The following is a 22847-nucleotide window of genomic DNA, read 5'->3' as shown; positions in this document are numbered from 1 at the left end:
CTTACATGCATTATGCTGACAGGTACCTTATAACTGATGTTTCACTAACACATTCTGTACCTACACTTATTTCATACAGGTAACAAATACTGGGTGTTTAAGGATACAACTCTTCAACCAGGTTACCCTCATGACTTGGTTACCCTTGGGAATGGAATTCCCCCTCACGGTATTGATTCTGCCATTTGGTGGGAAGATGTTGGCAAAACCTACTTCTTCAAAGGCGACAGGTTAGTATGTGTATGACACACTGCAGACACACACATTAGCAGTTATTTAGTGATTTTTAAAGTCAGGTCTGCAGTCAATGACTGATATTACTGTAAATAATGACACGTATGTATGTGAACACAAGAGTTATCCAGAAAGATTGACAGTGTATTTTATATAATATTTTTAAGATGAATTTTCATTGACTACATGCATCTACTATAATTCAGTTATGAATATAGACATGTCCAATAAACTACATTTTTCCTTTACCCATGATTCTAACATGCTATGTAAGCTCTAAATAAATATATCTGTAAACACATATATACATGCATTGTATATTCTTGTTATAGATTTTCTGTAGCTACTTATTTTTTAGAAGAAATAATTGTTAACACAAATTTGTTTAGTTTTACATTCACAGTATTTTTTCACGTTACATATAAATATTATCATTTTCCAATAATTTTATTTTATTAACAGTTATGCAAAGTAGAAATAAGAAAAAAAATTATAAAAATAGGTTCTTTTTCTTTTTTTCTTTTTATTTTTTATTTTCGAGACAGGGTTTCTCCGTAGCTTTTTTGGTTTCTGTCCTGGAACTAGCTCTTGTAGACCAGGCTGGCCTCGAATACACAGAGATCCGCCTGCCTCTGCCTCCCAAGTGCTGGGATTAAAGGCGTGCGCCACCACCGCCCAGCTTGGGTTCTGTTTCTTAAGAAGTAATGTTCTTCTGCATACCAACATGCAGATAATGTGAAATATTAATAACTCATCAATGGAAGTATAACGTTACCTCCCAGTTTTCTAATTTAGTCTGATTTCTTTTCCATAGCATTGTTAATGAGGTCCATAGAATACAAGTAAATTGTTCTACCTATGACATGAGTTGGTACTCTATGCTGTATAGATAAAATAAGAAGTTGAACTTTTATTAATCTAATGTTAACTACAAAAATTAATAGAAATATAAATTCTAATTTTAGCTGAATTATTAGTAGCTGGGCCAAAGTGTGAGTCTCTGTTTTCACTGTCTATAAAGGGCCATAATATGCCATTGTACATCTTTTTATAAGTAAATTTATTAAATATTCACAAATATGGAAATAGGACTTGAATTTCCAACTTGGCAGCAAAATTTACTTTACTGTTATTACATAAAATAATCCTAGAATATGTCCACTACTTTAAGAGAAAAATAACTTAGAGTATAAATTTTATTTTAAAATTTACAAACTTTACTTGCAAGAGAGTTTAAGCATTTAACTTTACTTGAAAAAGAGATAGGATTTGATATTTGGTTTCTATGGATAAAAAATGTCCATTTATAGATGAATTGTGTTTTTAACTTTCATATGGATTAATTTTTGTTGCAAAATCTCCTACTTTACAATTCACTATAATAAATTCAGGGCTTTCCTAAAATATTTCTAAATGAATCACTAACAAAATGATACATCAAAGACATGTAAACTACAATCAAAGAAAGTAGATAGCACTCTACAGAGGAAAAGCTGATGTGAATGAAATAGATGAGGAACTTAGAATAGAGTAATCATAATAGTGAATCTGCAGATTTACAGCATAGTTTCTTATTTTGTTATTTTTGTTTGAAAAGGGTTCTCCCTATTGTCCTAGGTTGACTTTGAACTTGAAATCTTTGATTAGTGTTAGAGACCAGCTTCCACAAATATGTCACTTAACTGGGTAGGGTCATAGGACTTAGAAAAATAAGTAAAGAGAAGGAAGAGTCAAGTGAAAAATAACAAACAGAAGCATAGGATATTATCCGGAGGGAGTTCCAGTGAATATTAAAAACTGCCTGCATTTAATTTCCATTTACTTAAATACCCTGACCCTAGAAGGTAGGAGTAAGGTAAAATTGCATTAACATGATACAAGGAGTGAAGAGACCAGTTAAAGGATTATGGGCTACATTCTTAGTTAAACATTCTGTTACCAGAACAAGAAGAGTAGCACTCACAGCCTATACCAAAACATTCTGTAGGCAAACCACTCCCTGGATGGAATCCATTGTTATTCCTACTCCCTTAAGACAGTAAGAACTAAGTTGGATCCTTAGCCTTTCCTTTGAGGTATAAACAGATCTACTTCTTAATACCTGAAATACCAGGTCTGAATATTAGCCACACCTGTTGACAACAAACTTGAGAGAGCTAAACTCTCTGGTCTAAATAAAGGTGGGACCTTTGTTTGAAGTTGAAACAGAGCTACTTCATAATACCTGAAATACCAGGTCTGAATATTAGCCACACCTGTTGACAATAACCTTCAAGAAACAGAAGTTTCAACTCTGTGACCTTTAGTCAAGGTAGAATGGACACATACCTATGGGCCCTGTCAGGTCAGCTCTCTAAATGCTAGAATTATTGGCATAAGCCACTACAACAACTTAACCTAATTAAAATGTCAATGGAGACGACATAAATATGAGACAGCCCATTCATTTTCAATAAATTTAATGCCATCATCTCTAAGACCATCATATTGGTCCTAAACAAGCCACTATTAGTTTGTTCCAAATTAATTTTAACATATACTAAATGATGGACCTTAAATAATAAAAACATCATAGTAGGGAAGATCATAAGGCTCCTGTTTTAACCCAAGGCTCCTATTATAAACTATGAAACGTATATTACTTTAGAAGAAGCTAATAATAAGCTATAAACAATCCAATAACCTTAAGTTGTTTTCATATTATGGCCCTTTATAGACAGTGAAAACAGAGACTCACACTTTGGCCCAGCTACTAATATTTCAGCTGAAATTAGAATTTTTATTCCTATTAATTTTCGTAGTTAACATTAGGTTAATAAAAATTCAACTTCTTATTTTATCTATACAGCATAGAGTACCAACTCATGTCATACGTAGAACAATTTACTTGTATTCTATGGACCTCATTAACAATGCTATGGAAAAGAAATCAGACTAAATTAGAAAACTGGGAGGTAACGTTATACTTCCATTGATGAGTTATTAATATTTCACATTATTTGCATGTTGGTATCTGAAGACATTACTTCTTAGGAAACAGAACCCATTTTTATAATTTTTTTTCTTATTTCTACTTTGCATAACTCTTAATAAAATAAAATTATTGGAAAATGATAATATTTATATGTAAAGTGAAAAATCTATAATCTAAAGATAACCTTGAGTTATTTACTAGTTATTTCAGTAGAATTAAACTCATACATAATTGTCTCCTGTAATGAGACTAAGATTCATGAGTACTAAGATGATGAAATGTATGTCACTGTCATGTGAAATGACATCTGGATAAACATGGATTTCAGTCTGGAATTCAGTAACACATAATTTATCACTGGAAATAAAATTTCTCCAAAAGTTTGTATTTCTTTTTTTTTCTTTTTTCTTAAAATACAAAGAATTTTTTAATATAAATTTTATTTAAAATTTTTAATTTCTTTTCTTCTTTGTGGCAATATTCTTGCACATGTTTATAATATTCTCTGTTGAGCTTTTTAATCATGACAGTCATTTTAGGTAAGAAAATATGCATACACTATCATCTGTTTTCAATGCAGTTATAGCTATGTAAGTAGAATTTGGGGAACGGTATACATCAGACAAACATGAATTTTATATTAAATTTTATATGGTGTTGCATGCAAAGCTTATTTCTTTGGGTGTGATCGACAAGTTGCCTGAAAACTGATTAAGATTTCTGTTAATGATTATTTTGAAGTACTAAGTATGCTTTTCTCGAATAATGTTCTGGGGAGATGGCACAGTGGTTAAGGGTGCTTTCTTCTCTTCCAAAGTTCTAACTTTAGTTCTCAGTGTATACAATAGATGGTTCATAAGTACTTGTAACTCCCACTCCTGGGTTCCTTATGCCCCTTTTGAACTACACAAATCACTACACACATACGGCATACAGTCACACAAACACAAACAAATGAATATAAATAAGTCTTAAAATTATTTGTCTAATTAGAACCAGTATTATGCAGTAGCGATAACTATCAAAGCAGATGAAAAGGCTATAATGTCCTTTATAATCTTTATAATAACTGGCCAAAAGGTTACTTTGACACGGTATTACAAGATTTCTCTATGAAAAGACCTAGCTTTAACATCCCTTAACCTGTTTTACTTACAGTGTTAATGTCTGAATATGCTTTTTAATTGTTAATGAACCCATAAGTTTAGCTTTCATGAGAAAAAAAACATAATGCTTGTTTTTTTTTTTGCTGGTGTTCAAAATATCTATGAAATTAGAATGTGCACCTGTGTTAATCAGTGCCAAAATTTTTGCAAGATACCTTGGATAGGGTTGAACAGTTTTATCCCATTCAAGATTTTGAGCTGTATATCAAAGTTGACATACAGCAGACAACCTAGGGATTTAATCCTAAATTCACTTCCTCAAATTGCAAAATGATCTCCAGTTCTACTTTCCATTTGTTGCTAGGAGAACCCAAGTTTATTTATTTTGACAAGTTCACCCAGAATTATATCTTACATGTAGTTTGTAATAAAAAAATTGCACTCCTTAAATAATTTCTGGAAATATAATTGCTAGGAATGTTCCATGGCCTGTGATATAGGTGTTTGGATGAATATTCGTGGATGAGCATTCTAGGAATACTCAGGTGGAAGAAAATTATACCAAACAAATGAACACCAATATTTGGAGGAAAATACAGAGTAAGAGTGGCCAGCATCATTGTCATTGGCTTGCGGTGTCTAGGAAAGTGCTAGCGAGTGCATGGCTCAACACCATACTGAGCCATAACTGGAGAGTTAGTTTAAATTTAAATTTTATGTTATTAAAACAGCGGAAGATGACTTAGGTGCCAGTGCTGTGTCACTGATTCAGCTTGATACCATGGTTGCTATGATCATAGTTTGAACTTTATCACAGAGGACTTAGTGTACAATATAACGAGAGATCATTGAAGGAATTAAGTGTAATAAAGTAATGTATTGTGGGAATTCACTTTATAGGCATCATGCCTTGTATAAAGTGTTGATATTGTCATATTGAGGGTTTTCAGGAAACTATTCTGATTTCTAAGCATTTAATGATGTTATTAAGTAATCATGTTATGCCGCGCACCGCACCCTCGTGTCTGCGCTCTGTGCACTAGAACCCAGTTCGCGAGCTTCGGGCAAGGGGCTGGAGGTTGAGAATACACAAGCAGAGACAGACCGACACGCAGACCTTAAACACTGATACCAAAGCCCCTCTTTATTAACACCATGTAGACTTAAATACACTGTAGTCAATGGTCAACAGGTGATAATCCCATCCTCTGATCCTCTAACTAGGCACAGCTTCTAGTAACTTCAATTAGAAGGTTCTAGGAGGGAAGAGCAGCTGAAAGCCAGGACTCAATTAGTCCCAACAGTGTTATCCATAGGACTTTAAATTATCCCCATAATTCTAATTTAGCCCTTTACAATTTACTTTTAACTTACATTTATATCATCTGCAAATGAGTGCATGTGTGATGTTCCATTATTTATCATGCAAATAAAAATCTTAAATAAACTTTAATCCTATACCAATTGCAATGTATGTTCTTCCATCTATATGCTGAATATGTGAGGGAAAATATGTTCGTCACATCCATGCTATTAGTTAGTTATTTTCCATGCCCCAAATTATTCTTGGTTCAGTGCAGGAAACAATTATGTATGAGTTTAAATTCTATGAAATATTAACTCAAAGTGATCTTTAGATTATGTCTAGTTTGATTTCCTGTCACTGTGATTAAAAAACACTCTGGCAGAAGTAATTCAGTAGGGAATTTATTTTGTCTAACATTTCAAACACTCAATCACTGTGTAGGCAAAGTAAAAGCATTCTGTGACTGAAGCAACTGGTCACATTGCATTGCTGGTAAAGAAAAGAGAGCCAGCCTCTGCAATTCTTAACTTGTATTCTTTATTTTATACTGCCCAGGGTCCCCTCCTCAGAGAATACTCACACACACCAATAACAATTAGAGTGATTAAAAAATTTACATCCCTTAAGAATGCCCAAAGATCTAGTTGGAGTTGACAATTAACATTAACCATTAGTGTGTACTAACTAGTTCTCCTCTCAGCACTCAAACCTAGACAGTCTCTGACTACCACTCAGGCTTGCTCCCTCCCTGCCCCCTCTCTTCTGCTCCCTCACTGCTGCCCCCTCACTGCTGCCCCCTCTCTCCTGCCCACTCTCTCCTGCTTTCTCTCTCCTCCTCCTTCACTCCTGTCCCCTCTCTCCTGCTCCCTCAATCCTGCCCCCTCTCTCCTGCTCCCTCTCCTCTGCTCCCTCACTGGTTCCTCCCATAGTTGCTGTCCCTTACATTTCTTGCCTATATCAATTTTTTCCACAAAGGACTTGCTTTCTAATGTTTTATATATTTATAACATTTTATGCCTTGTTCTCTTCGTGGCAGTTAATAGTTTCTATCAATTTTATATCTTCATTGGTGATTTCATTTGTTGTATATATAATCATATGTCTAAAACTCTAATGTTAATAAAAGCAAGATCTTGCCTTTTTTGGTCAGGGTTATGTCTTTATGACCATCAAGAGTCAACATGTATATATTTCCATCCATCTGTGCATGTATATAGGTGCATACATGATGGTTGGTTGCAACCTTATGCATTAAAAGTCTACTTAGATAGCTTTATGCACTTGCTATGGTTAATAACTTTAAAAGATTGAATACTCCTTTTACCATATGAAGGATATAGATAATAATACAGTGCAGAAGACAGAGAATAATTTTTATGTTAAATTGTATTCCAGTGATTTTAGTCTGTTTTTAAATTAAGAGGTACATAAGCATACAACAAGCATTTATGAAAATGTATACTTCCATGAGTGAATTTTTCATATATGTATTATTGTTTTTGTTCAATTTTAGATATTGGAGATATAGTGAAGAAATGAAAACCATGGACCCTGGCTATCCCAAGCCCATCACCATCTGGAAGGGGATCCCTGAATCGCCTCAGGGAGCGTTCGTGCACAAAGAAAATGGTACACAACACAGACTCAGCTCCTGAGTTTCCTATTTCAATATCACAGTGTTTTATGTTAAATCAAATAATTTGAAATTATTGTGCTAGAGTTATGAATTATATATTCATATATATAATTTCTGTTTATATTTTTCTTCTTAAGAATTTACACCTAATATTACTCTCTGGGCAGTTTCAATTTAATTTATTTATATTTATTTAAGTTAATTAGAAGAAAGTATAAGTAGTACTTTACTACTGAGGAATGTTTATTATTTAATAACATGATATACATAGCTATGAAAATTAATGAAAAATACACAAGTGTGTGCGAGACAGGAATTTGTCCCAATGACTCTGTCCTGAGTTCAGCCAGTTTCAATGACACTCTCTGCTAATCCATGCTTAGCTGAAAACTCCCCTCAACACTGTCAGATCATGGCTGTCATAAGAAACAACATATAAGCCCTATACATTACGTTTGATAATCATAAATCAAAGAAGACAGGATATTAAATGATTTCTCTAGTTTACTAACCATTTTCAAAATCTGCTGCTAAAAGTCTTCTCCCATTTATTTTAATCCATAAATTCATAAGTGTTTCAAATTTAATGTTTTTCTCATTTTGTTACTAGATGGATCATGTCACATCTAATATCTAAGTATTAATTTTAATTCTTCCTTTAATCAGCCATGAAATATGACTGATGCTACATGAATGCTTGCTATGGATCAAGTATATTCATAAATTCATTTAATTGTCCTACCAAAAGATTCAGTTTGCCCATTAACTTATTTTAACACTAATTAATATCATGTAAGAAAACAAGAAAGAGGAGAAAGTGCAACACAGGGTCTAACCTAAAAATGTTCCAAGTTACTTTGTAAGGATATTTGTTGTTGTTATAAATGTCTCATTACTTTGCGAGGATAAAACAATAGAAAATGATCCAATAAAATCAAAACAAATATAAATGAAAACAATATAAAATTATACTGCATTCTCATTGATTTTCTTAAAAGTTTTTCTCATAAGCATAACACAAGAATAGAATAGCAATGCTATTTTTACTGAGTGAAACAGTTGAAAATTTATTGAACTGATATTTCATAAATGGAGATAATAAGCCTAAATTATTACAGACGATTAGAACACAAACAAAATGTGACATATATCTGTTACAAAGATTTCATACTATCTCTTTTAGTTCTACTGAGAAACTTTATTATCCTAATACTATATTCAGGAAATGTAAATTCTATTCCCATGTTTGGAGTTTGTTAATGTAAAATTAAAACTTTAGACTGGTCATTATGGAAGGAGGCCTCTTCTGAACTTTGCTGTGCTGTTCATTACCTTTATAGTAATTAGTCTTCGCTGAAAACTAGAGATGAGGATACTTGTGGCTGTTACTCTCCTATTTATAGCCATAAGCAGTACTTTCACCAAATTTGAAGATCTAATTATGAATCAATGGCATTATTCATCTGTGGTCATCTCATAGTCTGCTATTTTACAGTTCCTCAGCACTTCTCATCCAGACTTGCTGAATAAGTACACAGGGTTTCATTACAGTGATACTAGTTCTTTTGCGGGATGAATTGAGTCTGTATGCTCCTGCTTTCATTGGCAAGTCGCTATGACTGAATAACTCTACTTCCAAGTTAAAAGCCACTACAGATTTTTACAATACCGAACCAAATAATTTCCAGTATGAAGTAACCGATGATGACCTATACGTCATACCTAAAATTTCCTGAGTTTGCAGAACTCTTTATCTCAGGACTGACCCCCATCTGCCCAGTGGTGTTTACAAAGCAAAGTCATGTGTTATAGCTCTAGCTGTGGGAAAGTGCTTAAGTCTTATTTGGTCCTAGTCATATGTATTTGCCTCTTAGCCTCAATATCTGTCAAAAAATAAAAACAGGAGATTAATTATTCTTAATACTGGAACAGTTAAGAAAGATAAAAACAGTGCTTTTAACAATGTAACTCTTCCATGATAATAACATACAATAATAATCATAATTTTGAACGCTTAAGCTGTAACATTCTGTTCAAAATAGGTAACTCTTTAAATATATTTTTAAATTACTGCAGAGTTTTTAGGGTTTTTGTTGTTGTTGTTGTTCTTGTTGTTGTTTTGTGTTTTTGCTTGTTTGTTTGTTTTAGTTTTTAGTTTTACCTAAAAACAAGAACCAAGTCCAAGTAGCACAATGAGAAACTTCACTGGGTACACATTTTAAAATATTGGAAAATATCTTTAAGAAAATTCACAAGGTATGTTAGGAACTTAAAACATCTATTATTTTTAACCACAATATTTTGCATCATAGATTACTGAATTATTTGAAACTTCCTATTTAACTCTTCATAGATGAACTAGAAGTATTACTCAGTAATTTTAAGATAAAAGTGATTTATTTTCCCATTATTCCTAAAAATTAATAATAAATTTTAAAATTCCATAAGGTGTACTTAGGGGCACAAGTTTAGGATAAGTAGGTATGACAAATGGAAATAACAAATGGAGAAAAGACAAAGGAGAAATGAATTATAGTCAGAAATGAGGTTAGTGTATATATGCTACAAATACATGCTTGCTTGTTAAAATTACCAATAGACAAAATAAAATACCTACAATGTGTTATGACTTCTCCAAATAACAAAGGGGAACCTCTTATTTAAGAAGAGCACAAAATATACCGATACTAAGATGTTGAGAATGTGCCCTGAGGTGTGAATGGGTGAGAAACTTATTTATTGTACATCAAACAGTCTCCTCAGTGGCAGTTTGAGGATCAGCAATGGTTTAATTTTTCAAGCAATTCAAAATTCCATGATAACAGTTAATATCGTGATTCTGATGTGAATTATATGATAGTACTCCTATAAGCCCTCCACCCTCCCAAAAAAGGATGACACCCTCTTTACAGTCCACATTTAGGAATGGGTATAGATAACCTGCCACCATGTATTTTAGGCACAGGACTTTTTAAATTTAGAACGTACAAGCCAGGCTTGATGGCATACAACTGAAACTCAAGCGCTGGGAAGCCTGAACCAAGAGAAACAATTGTCCTACATTTGAGGCCAGCTCACTCTCTCTAAAGAGTTCTATCCCAGCTTGGGGGCCATAATTAGACCCTTTCTCAAGTATGAAGAGACACATGGAAGACGGGGAGAAAGGTGAGAAGGAAGGAAGTAAGGAAGGAAGGAGGGAAGAAAGGAAGGAAATAGAGAGAAAGGGTTCAATTCCTGGAATACAGCAGCTAGAGCCTTTGTAATACAGTTGAACTGAGGGTTGTGTTTTTTTGTTATTTTTTTTCTGTAGAAATTGAAAGGACTTAAAATCTTAAAACACATGTTTTGGGAAGTAGTCTATTTCATTAGCATGTTCATATACACAATCACAAATAAGTAGTATCTGTGTATGTATGTTTTCTCCTCAGGCTTTACCTATTTCTACAAAGGAAAGGAGTATTGGAAATTCAACAACCAGATACTCAAAGTAGAACCTGGGTATCCAAGATCCATCCTCAAGGATTTTATGGGCTGTGATGGACCAGCAGACAGAGATAAAGAAGGACTCAGTCCACCAGATGATGTAGACATTGTCATCAAACTGGACAACACAGCCAGCACTGTGAAAGCCATAGCTATTGTCATTCCCTGCATCTTGGCCTTATGCCTTCTTGTATTGGTTTACACTGTGTTCCAGTTCAAGAGGAAAGGAACACCCCGCCACATACTGTACTGTAAACGCTCTATGCAAGAGTGGGTGTGATGTAGGGATTTCTTTTTTTCTTTCTTTTCCAGGAGTTTGTGGTAACTTGAGATTCAAGACAAGAGCTGTTATGCTGTTTCCTAGTTAGGAGCAGGCTTGTGGCAGCCTGATTCGGGGCTGACCTTCCAAACCTAGAGGGTTCCTGGTCCTGCACATGAGTGGAAATACATTCATGGAGAAGCTTCCATGAGGCACAGTATCTGCTGTTCTTCAGTCCTCTGTCTTTCTTTGTCATTCAGTTGTAGGCCTTTCCTCTGCACGCTCAATGCCCAGTAAAATTTCAGGATTAACTGAAGAAGAGGAAATATAGAAGAAAAGTTTCTTCTTAATTTTTTAAAAAAACTTTTCCTTCTGAAATCTGAGCCCATTTCTGGGAGAGAGAGAGAAAGAAAGAGAGAGAGAGAAAAAAAAGAGCAAATCAGAAAACCCATTAGGTTTTTGCTTTAAGGCAAAAGAAGAAAGAGTTTTAAAAACAACACAAAATCCATAAATGAACTTTCAGGAAAGTGTGAAGACCCAAAACAGCTTTGTCTCCAAAGAAGATAGCTCTGTGACCACTATGGATAGTCTCCTGCACATCGTTTTTTTCAGGTGGGAGATCTGGAACAGACATGCAGGACTCTAGACTGTTGGGACAGCCATTTTCCAACAAACAAGGGGCCAAAATATCTGCAATATAGTAACAGCCTTAATAATACATGCATTTTTCGTTTTCTACAGCTGTTCTCAGCTATGTCCACAGCGTTTCATCACCTCCATACTCATAGCTGTTTTCCAACAGGACCTTTTGATTGTTTTGAAATCTTTCTGAACCCCCTCTTGCCTCCTGACCCAACATCATTGTGATGTTCTTCTTCGTTGTGTCAGGCCTTTGTTCCAGGCCTTCCATTGGTCTGTCAGCAATACTCAGCAGAAAGCAGAGCAGGAACAAGTGTGTCTCTGACGTCATTAAGTGATGGTTATTTTTTAAAGACATGCGATTCTGGTCGTACATCGGTGTAACCCTTTGAGAACTATCAGACCAGGCTCAAGAGTCATGTGGATCAGTCTTGCGGTCTGGTCACACTGGTAGAACTGGCCAACAGTGAAAGCCATCACAGGTTCAACAAGTTCAGATGTGTAAAGCATACCTTAAATCCTATGTAATTCCTTAATGACTGACAGCAACCCATAAATACTTTTATAACAAACAACAGTGATGTGACTTGCCAAAATTTTTCTGGCAAATAAAAAAAGATATTTTGTTAACAATATCTTATGAGAGTGAAATTTTATTTGAATAATTGGTTAGAGGAACCTCTAAGCCTTTTCTTCTTCAGACACACTGAATTTTTTTTATTTAAACTCCATTGCATGAAAATTCAATTTGCCATGATATCCAGTTAGCATTGTGGGGTTAAAAAAGAATTGAAGCAATGACTCTGAGTTTGCATGAATACCTTCCAATGCATTATCAATTGCATGTCAGCCATAGTTCTCAAAGGGTTGGTGTGGCTTCTGGCATTTAGCCATCCATTTGATCACTGACAGAGCCAAGAGACACCAAAGCATTCCATTGTTGAGTGTAATTTGTCCTAACAGCAGTATTGTCATTTTAATGTGACCTGCAGAGCGGGTTTGTATCAATATTTTTTTCCTAGAGAAAAGTCAGCAACTGACAGACCTCTATTGATTTTAGGAGCTGCTTCTTGCAGTGAAAGTCTTTACAGCCACTGGGCTGTGAACTTATTAGGGATGGTCAGAAGGAAAGCACCCCACAAGTCAGACAATTGGCTTTGTGTGAAAGCCAGCTTTGGAGGGGATTAGCTTTTGAAACAATGAACAGCTTGCCTTGAACTTGATATTGATCTGTTGACTGTCATTAACAACAACTTAAACATTGTCTTCTGTGAAAATTTTCCCTGAAGAGTCCTGTTCTGTGTCTTTGCCCTTTGACCTTTAACTTGCAAACTGGCACAAGCTGAAGGAAATTTGGTGTCGCTTCTCCGTTGGATTGTTGTTCTCTAAGACCTAGTAAGCAAGAGCTGTTTCCTTAGCGTGGAGAGAGAGTTTGGGTATTGGATCTGCAGTTGGACGCTTTGCTCTCCACATGCACACTCTGAAGATGCCCTATAGGTAGAGGTATTTTTTATTTTTTTTCTTTAATTTCAAGCTTACTTTCATCATTTTAGTAAAAATTACAAAAAAAAAATAGGAAAAAAAACCTCAAATACTTGAATGGCCAGTGTGGCTTTTATATAAAGCAGGAATTTTATACTAGTGAAAATTTCTTACTCATTTGCTAATATTAATACACATTTCCAGATGATTTTTAATGAGTGTAGGTATACATTCTTATTTGGAAATGGATAGTTTGGCTGCCTTGAATTTATATTTATACTCAACATAGCATGAAAATTAGAATGCCTTTTGGTTAAACTACATGTTTATGATTTGGTTGGGGAAAATATTTTCTAGTCATGGGTGGCATGCTGAAAAGCCTTGCAAGCTGGTGTTTCCTACAATCTGAGCATATATCCTGTAAGGCTAAGACAAAAAGAACAGTTATAAAAGAGGAATAGCTTTGTAATATCACATTATGAAATGCAATTTGGACTTCAACAGGACATCAAAGATTTTGAGCGTAAGGGTCAATAAGAAAGGGGAGGGCAAGGATCAGCCCTGTATCTCTACTTCAGAACTTCCTTTCTAAATGATGCTAATATTATGGTTAGTTTCTGCAGAGCATGGCGGACCGTATACATAAGCCTGTTGATACAGTGTTTGCTTGTTAGAGGGTTTAATCCTTTCAGGATCTTGATGTCAAGAAAAAAAAAATGACTGGAAGCTTTTTTCTAATGATAGAAATGAGGAACTGTAAGATTTGGGGACATGTGCAAATCATTGAGAAACTCCACCAACGTACATTGAACCTTTTTTTCTCTCTAAAATCAAAAAAGAAGTCGAATAAGCAATCTCTTGCCTCTTTACTCATTCACCACAGTACCCTGATTCGTCACAAGACTGTAAGTACCTAAGGGCTAGAAAATAATCATAGCATTGAAAAGGAAGGAATCTTCATTTTGCTTGAGTTATGGCAAACATTATGGATATGATTTGGGTTATGTTGCCATGAATATGAGAAGTCTATGTACTTTTAAAAATGGTTTATATGTCTACTATCTTGACTAGGACACTTATAAGATGATAAATGATAAGAGCTAAGTATGATGTAATAAAAAAAAACACTGGGGTTCCTTGGTTCCTTTTGTTCATATTGTGCCAGGCACTACATTCATATGGTTGCTGACTCTTCTTACACTTGGGATTTGTTTTGTTTTCAAAAAAAAAGAAAGAAAAGAGAAATATGGCAATGCTAAAGAAAGCAGAAAAATGAAATGATTAATTAATCTACTATATGAAAATAGCAATTAAAAATTTAAAAAAGGAAGTTCTCTGCATAAAGAACATAATGTGAGTTCAATATCAGTGAAGATGTGCAATCAATCAAGTCTTTTTCTGTCATTTTAAAATGAGGAACATGAAAATTCCAGGCCTACTATTTCCAAAACTGAAATGAAAACATATTCATGTTCATAAATTATTCATCTGTTTCATTATTTTTATTACTTTACCAAATATTGAAGACAAATGTAAACAAGGTAATGGTTTTACATAAAATGAATTTATAGTTTACAATTTCAGATAAATATTGTTTCTCTATACATTATTAATCGGACGAAGTGAAATATTAAGATAGATGACCAGTTCAAATGTTTTATAAAGCAGTAGTTCTGCATCAGTTGTGTAAAGAAAGCTGTAATTTTAGATATCTGCTAACCCATCTAAGAACAAAGTTTTCTGCACACGGCAACAACAGGGTGAAGACAGATGTCCACCGACATGGCAAAGGCTACGGAGCTCAATTAGAGAACAATAGATGTTACTAGCAAATAGAGTTTCTGTTCCTAACCAGAGAGCAAGGCTTTTCTCAAGCAAATGTAATAAATTACTAAATAATAATCACCAAAACAATTACTAAGTATTAAAAGATAGAGACAGCTTTACTGAAATAAGAAAATGTTACCTTTGTTACTTGAGCTGCCTACAATCTCTTTTATAACACAAAATTTGGCTTTTCACATACTGTACATTTATTTGTATTTCATTGCTGTGAATGATTGCAATGTAATGTAGTGGCTAAAAGAACATTGCCCGGATTCTACTTCCCGCTGTGATATCTGAAAGAGGGTGTATTTACTGGATTCTAGGAAGAGTAATGTAATATTCTCAAGTTCTCCATATTGTGTTGGTATCTCTAATGTGGCACAAATTTTGACTCCTGTCATGTGGACCTTACAACTGAGTAACTGGTGTGCCCATATTAATTGAACTCAATGTGCTCTCTGAAGAAGAATAGATGTTATACTTGAATAGATGTGTTACACAAAAGTCATAAAAATAATCAGATTTTTAGGTATTTGGTATTTATTTCCAGAAACAAATAAAGGCAGTGATTTGCTGATAGTTTTGAGTCTGTGAGATTGTAGTATATAATGAAATAAGCCTGGGGATGGTGAGGAAATGTTTACAGTAATCATAGCAAAATGTTTAATTTTTGATACTTTAAGAGCATATTCCAAGATATCATAGACACAATATACCATTGAAACCACAAGTTTGACATTCAGATGATCTATAGAAAAGAGCTACAAATACAGTCTCTACTAAGCTATGATGCCATAGAAGGGATCAAGCCACTCATGTGGTAGAGTCTTGTCATTCTTTCCAGTGGCATTCACCTCCACAATAGATGTAAAAGAAACAAGGAAATAAGTATCAGATTCTAGTAATGGGTTTCCTGTTGTCTAAGAAGAAAGGAGAGCTATGCCATAAAGTTTAAACAAGTACCCTTTAAAAGCTAAACTTAGTATAATAAGGAAACTAACAACCAAGGATAGTACCACATCATTCATGTGAAAACTACATTTTGTAAGTAGAGTGGGCAGTGGAGAAGCTCAAAACCAGTCTTTTGTAAAATATAAAGTCATACTTTAGCACCCTGTAACATTACAACTGGAAGTTTTATTTTAGCAAGAACAAAAATAATAGAGAAAAAAAAGAAACTTCAAGCTCTTCACACCACGAGTATGGTATCAATGTATATACTTAGTCAGTCCTCAGTAGAAGTCACTGTATAAATGTGTCTGATACTCACCCATTGCCTCATAGACCCAAAATGTTAAAAGTAACCCCGGTCAGAAGGACGTTAGACCCCTGTGAGAAAAGCCATTTCTCTAGGACAGATATTTACCTCAATAATCATAAAACACAAAACACTTGGCATAGTAGCAAAAGTTGCCTTAGTGTTCTAGTCTGATCTAAATGTCTATAATGCACCACTCACACCATTTCTCTTGTTGGTCTACGTTTAAGTTGATTTTTGAGATATTTGAGGTCAGATTGATAACATCTAATTATATCTCCTTCAACATGTCTACTCTGAAATAGAATTCAATAGTACAGAAAACCTAGAATGATGACTGACTTGACATATTCACAGAAATTTAGAGAAAATCACTGGTGATATTTCAAAATTTCCATCTATTTTCTGGTAGAAATCAGAAGTAGCAGTTTTCAGTGTTTGAGCATGGCTATGAACTAATAATGACAGAACATGACCTACACCATTTCTTTAGAATAAATAGTAGGTAGTAATAGAAGACTACAAGAAGTTTAGTGATATAATAAAGGTTGCACAGGCATTTGTAGAGTTTTTTTTTAAAAAAATGGGGCAAAATCAGTACTTGTGATCAGTACATCATAAGCATAAGAAGCTATATATGGAGGACATTTATATGTGGAGAGATCTGGGATTCTATGCCTTTCAATTTAAAAAGCAGTGTGTCTTGGAATTTTTCTTATATTAACATAGAGCTAATTATATTATTCAGATGTGTTCTCTAAGTGTCCTTCTATGAAAGGGCACACTGGGCTATGAAGGAAAACCCATCACGAGTTGTAGTGTTGTGCTGATTCACATGACGTTGCCATGCGCTCTGCCACAGAGCTGGATATTTATGCCCTTAAGAAGGGACAAAAATATAAATATAACTCTTTCCCCCATGACACTTAGCTTCAAAGTAAGATATCACTATTATTTCACTGAGAAAATGAAAAGAAAGGATGGTGAGCTAGAATAAAGCAAACAAACAAAACAAAACTGTACCTTACAAAGACATTTTCTACAGTTTCTTTCACCTTTGTTTGTTCATATTAAAAAAACATTTTTCTCTATATATGAGTTGCATATGGACCTCTTTCTAGCGTTTAATATGTAGCTAGACTGGATTGCAAGCATAGTGTTTTCAGCACAGGCCTTTGATACATGCCACGGTGAGGTGTGACAGGAAGGGATAGGCTATGGTGCTGCTTGTACTTGCAATATTTGTATGAATGTGTGTTGCTGTGTTGGCCTGTCTTGGAAGTATAGTGATGAATAAAGCCTTGTGTACCCTGTCTATTTGAAGTCACTAGAATGCATGTTTGCTGTCAAGTGATACCCACTGGATCTCATTCCCTTCCTATATACCAATAGCCCACTTGTTAGTATAAAACATACTTCAAATGAATAGTTTCGGTAGTAATGCAAGGGTTATCTAATATAATTTTTTTACTACACTGAAATAACATTACCACCTCACTTCTTGCTCCTTGTGAATTTGAATTTTTGTGTTAAATTAAGAATTTATGTTGCATATTCATTTTCTTCCTTTATATATGATATGAATTCTACTCTATATTCATTATATATGATATTATTCCTTTCTATATTCATGGATACAAATTTCAAAATCAACCAACCATGGATTCTAATCAAGAGTGGATGACTGTCAGCATATTCCACACACCCTTCTGTGATCGTTATTTGATTCCTTTCAGTCACCATTTTTTTCTCCCCAATTTTATTGTTTTTATTTAGATTTTGTTTTCTTTTTCTTTGTGAAAACCAGAATTTAGCAGCATACAGGTGAAACCCTGGAGATGTGTCTTTGTTCCTCAGAAATTTCCATCATAAATCAAATAGAAAACATAGTCCTTATAGCATCCCAAGCTTTTGCATTGGTTTATATTTTTATAGCGCTCTTCCCCTGAAAAGAAGTGAAATGCTGAGTATAATTGCTGTTGTCTGTTGATAAGACAGCAATGGAAATTTATTTTGGGAGAATGTATGAAGTATAAATATACAGTATGGTAAATATCACAATGTAGTGTTTAAGTACATCAGGAGGAAATGCATGCCTACAGCCTTGAATCTTTATTTCCCTTTAGGGGTAAATTGCATATATAAGGAAGAGATAGATAGAATAAAAGAATAATGTATGTGGCTTCTGCTGCATTGCTTTTGAATATATCAGCATTTCTATGGTGGACCTCTGTTTTCAGGGGATTTAGAGACTTGCCCATAAAAATTTGCTTCAAGCATAAAAATCTTTAAAATTTTTTTCTAACATGTATCTAATTTTAATAAAATATTTTTTGTTTTATATTATGGAAATTAAATGGCTGGAGTTTACTAGTTTAATTTTGTGCTAATATAAACTTTTAACAAGCTTAATTTTTAATAAAAACATAAAATATAATCAGTTCATAGTCTAATTTTTTAAACAAATCAAATATTATTGACATTGAGAAATTTGCCTGCTTCACCAGTGTGGTATTTATCTTTAAGATGTTTTTAGAATTCAATACATGTTGTTATCTTGATTCCAATAGTGAATCAATATAACTGACAATGAATATAGATATGTGATATCTATATAAGCTATCTGGTAACATATTTTGGGGAATATATAGTATATGATATATATGTGTGTGTATTTATACATATATATTCACTAGACAGGTTAAGAGAAAGAAGCACTCATGATTTATCAAATAAATACCATATTTTTTAAAATAATTACACAAGCATTTAACCTTCAGAGTCCAAATGAGATATAAGTAATTGCAGAGGAAAATTGTCTTGTAGGTAAACACCTAGCATTGTATAGCTTCCTATGAAAATCACCTCTCATTTATATAGTGTGGATATTAGGAATCAAGCATTAAAGGTAAAACAGGAATTATTAAACAACGTTAGACTATGAAGCAGAGAGAAAGGCCAGGAAATTAGGATTTTAGACAGTTGTCTTGTGGTTGACTGTATCTTAGCCTTTATTTGATGCCTACAATGTTGTCAGTTACTGAGAGAGTATGAAAATATAACTCTGAGTTTCTTACATTGTACTCTACATTATCTCACTAAGGTTTTGATAACATGTACGTTTCCATGTACAAGGCATGAAATGACATATTTATTTTCTCAATGGATTTTCAGGGTTGAATGTTATGGTTTTGCCCACACAGAATTATATACATTTATTCCATCTTAAACTTGGCATATTTTTTTTCTGATTGCTTCTACTGACAAACACAAAGCTTGTTTGTGTGCAAATAAAAGGCTAAATAAATGGTGCTAAAGTGTATTATGACTGTCAGATATAATCAGGCAAAATTTTGTGGTGCTTCAATTATTTTTTCATTGATTTTATTGACCAGTGTATTGAATAGTGTTTATTCACAAATTGTCTTTTATTAGTACAATGAAAGCTTCATAGCACATTGTTAATAAAATGATTGCCTAGTTTGTGTAATAGCTCATCAAGCTATTATCTCCTTGACTCCTTATAATGAGGCCTCATTAAAGGTCAAGGGTCATGCTATTAATCTCATTCTATAGATCAGTAACATGACTGAGTATTTTCACCATGTACTTATGTTTACAATGCTATAACCCTTTGACTGCTGCGGCAACCTTAACCATACAAATGTCACAAGCTAGAATCATCAGCATGGTTTGTGTCATAGCAATCAAAGAGTTAAGGGCTGTGCAGTTATTTGTTTTGTATTTATTAATTTATATTTATTTCATTTCCATTCCAGAAGGGGTTTGGATGGGGCAGTGTTTGTCTGCTGTAAGTGTCTTAACCTAAGGAAAGGTTTAAAGGCATTTTATACTGTTGCATCTTCTGTATTGACCATCAATTCATTGTGCTGTAATTTTTAAAAAAAAAAATGTCAATAAATAAGAAAACCGAAAAATCGTTCATAGACATGTGGTTTTAGTCATGATTTGCTTTCATTTATGACCAGCACGTAGAATCTGATCAATCGCATAAGTCTTTTTTGTCCTTGGCTTCCTAATTAAGAACAGGCAGTTGAAAATGCTTAGGTAATTTAGAAAAATGTTTTTTTCTGAATTATCAAGTATCTTTAACTGGCCGTATCAGTTGGAGGATTGCCATACCACTAATTTTATGCAAAGAGTTGTGATCAAGGAAAGGCGCTAAGAGTACTGCTGTACCACATACACTTCAGGCAAGTGGTCATGAATGCAGACATGACTTTTTATGAGACTCAAGAAGTATGAAAAATAACTATTAGAAGAAGTAAATGTGAGCTATTACGTAAAGTTGTATGCCAACATGGGTTAGGTAAATTGAATTAAATTTTGTTTTATGTCTTATACTGAGTCTCTTGCAGAATTTCATTTGTGGAACTCTCTTTTCTTGTTGGTACTATGATTTGAACCCAGGGCTGTGCACATGACTAGAATTATCTCAGCCCTTGTTCTTTTAGTAATCTTATTATACTAAAGAAAGGCAGGCAACCAACTCTCAGAAATAAAACTAAGAATAAGTTCTTTTGAATTTAACATTTGGATAAATTAAGAATCAGCTAAATACTCTTCAGAAAATAGTCAATAGTAGTATTTAAAAATTCTGAACTAAGCATTTTCTGAAAACCAGTTCTTCTGTGTATCAATTATCTCCAAATCATAAAGGCCATCTGAATTTTACAAAGAATAACAAATTTTAATGGGAGTAAAGTAAAAAGACATTCACTCATACAAAAATCTGTCCACCTGTATACCAAGAAATTAATTATATCTTCACATACAAGCACATAGGGAGAGAATGAGAGGTAACAGCAGAGGGAGAAAGATTCCAAGACTGACCTTGCCCTCTCAATCCTCCTGCCTTAGCTGCCTGCTACTGGGCTTATGTTCATTTATCACCATGACCAACCTGATTGTATGCTTTTAAACCATATGTGACAAGGATTTTTCTTGAAGAAATAATACCCTGATAATGTTATAAAGAATCTAGTAACATGCCTAGCACATTGTAAGAATGTGTTTATTAAGATGACTTCCATGCTTTCATCTTTTACATCTCTTTTTGAAGACTGAATTGCATGATTTAACTCACTTTGATTTCTTCTGCTACTTTCATATCTTAGTAAATTTAGTTACCAAGAGCTGCTCACAACTGACTCCACCTCTCCCACCACTATCCTTCCATTCCAGGTATTCTCTTTCCTTATTTTAATCCTAGAAATAAATTGTATATTTAATTATTTTCTTATGTTAATCTTTCTGTTTTCTTCAGCTCTCCATTAGATCCATTTATTCTAAAGTATGTGAAATTTCTCTCATTAAAATAACTACTTGTTATTTCCTGCCCCATTTGGCTTGCTCACAGTATATAAGGCTAATAGTTACATTACCACTAGTACTTTTTCTAGATAGCTCCTGAATAGTAGTGTAAGTCTACAAATATTACTTATCTCTTCCACCCTCAGAGCTCGCTGCCACACTGGTTCATTGTCAATGAACATCAGATATTTGATTCTAGGCATGAGAATCCAATCTTACCATTATGGGCAACTTTTGTCACCAAATATTATGAGTTTATTCAAGTCTATACACATGTTCTTAATCTTTATTTTACACTATCTCCTGTGCTGTAGGTTTATAATGAGTTGTGAAATTTATATTCAAAATTTCCATACTTGATGAACTAATTAAAATTAATTTTTCCTTTTTGTAAAATCAACCACTGAAAAGAAAGATCACAACTATCTTTTTCTTTCTTTCAAAAGAGATATATTGCTTGAATTTTGTATTTTATTTGCTGTATTAGATAACTTTTGCTACCTGTCCATTAAATCTTGAATATCTTGTGTCTTCCTTTACCTCTGGTCACACCTGTCTTCATAAACACTCACCAGCAATACAATAAACTTCAACAGTATTTCTGACATCCTATTTCTCTTAGATTTTTTTTAATCTTGCATCTTCTTGCCTATCTAAGATTTTATTTTTCAATTCCCCTTGCTTCCTGGCACAAGCATCTTCCCTAACAAGGTTATAAAACTTCACTACCAAAAGTAAATATTCTTTTAAATATTTAAAAGTATTTGGTTGTGTGTGGTAAGGCGTTTATGAATACGGAGTTCAGAAGTGTCACCTGTCATTTTGCCTCTTCTTCTCTTGAGACCAGGTTTCTCACTGAACCAGTGGTTATGCTAGCAATCATTGACCCCAGAAACCCACTATTCCCAGTGCAGCAGGGTACAGCTTTTTACTAGGATGTAGAAGCTCAGAGCTCAGGTCCTCAAATGTGCATAGCAAGAGCTTTCTCCCCAATCCCAAGAACAAAGATTTTATATGTAGACTTTCCAAAATCTATCCTCTACTTACCTTTCAAGATTTTCCACCAGTAAACATTGTTGCACATAAAATCTTGTTATTTGCCACTTCCTATGTGTTGTCTTTGTATTTGTAATGTATTCTTTATCTGCTTTGAACTTCAACTTTGCTGTCATTATTTTCTCTGACCTAAGTAGGTAAAACCCATGTACCTTTAAAATCTTGAATTTCCAGGGTATTTCACCTAGGGCAATCACAGGATAATTAATATTGCATCCTTCTCACTTCAAAGGTTTTCTGATGTTATAATAAA

General features: G+C 33.9%; 1 protein-coding gene across 1 annotated transcript in view; it reads left to right on the top strand.

Annotated features, from left to right (window-relative positions):
* Window positions 1-21271, top strand: part of Mmp16 (matrix metallopeptidase 16) — a 183225-nt gene extending 161954 nt beyond the window's left edge. Inside the window, exons 8-10 of the mRNA XM_057790517.1 lie at window positions 80-230; window positions 7134-7249; window positions 10685-21271. Coding sequence (XP_057646500.1) covers window positions 80-230; window positions 7134-7249; window positions 10685-11019 — 602 coding nt within the window. The 3' untranslated portion in view covers window positions 11020-21271. The remainder of the gene's footprint in view (window positions 1-79; window positions 231-7133; window positions 7250-10684) is intronic.
* The last annotated feature ends 1576 nt before the right edge of the window (window positions 21272-22847 follow it).

This window comes from Chionomys nivalis, chromosome 16, assembly GCF_950005125.1.
Source record: "Chionomys nivalis chromosome 16, mChiNiv1.1, whole genome shotgun sequence".
Lineage (NCBI taxonomy): Eukaryota > Metazoa > Chordata > Mammalia > Rodentia > Cricetidae > Chionomys > Chionomys nivalis.
The sequence above is the reverse complement of the archived record's forward strand: the minus strand, read 5'-3'. Positions and strand labels throughout refer to the sequence as shown.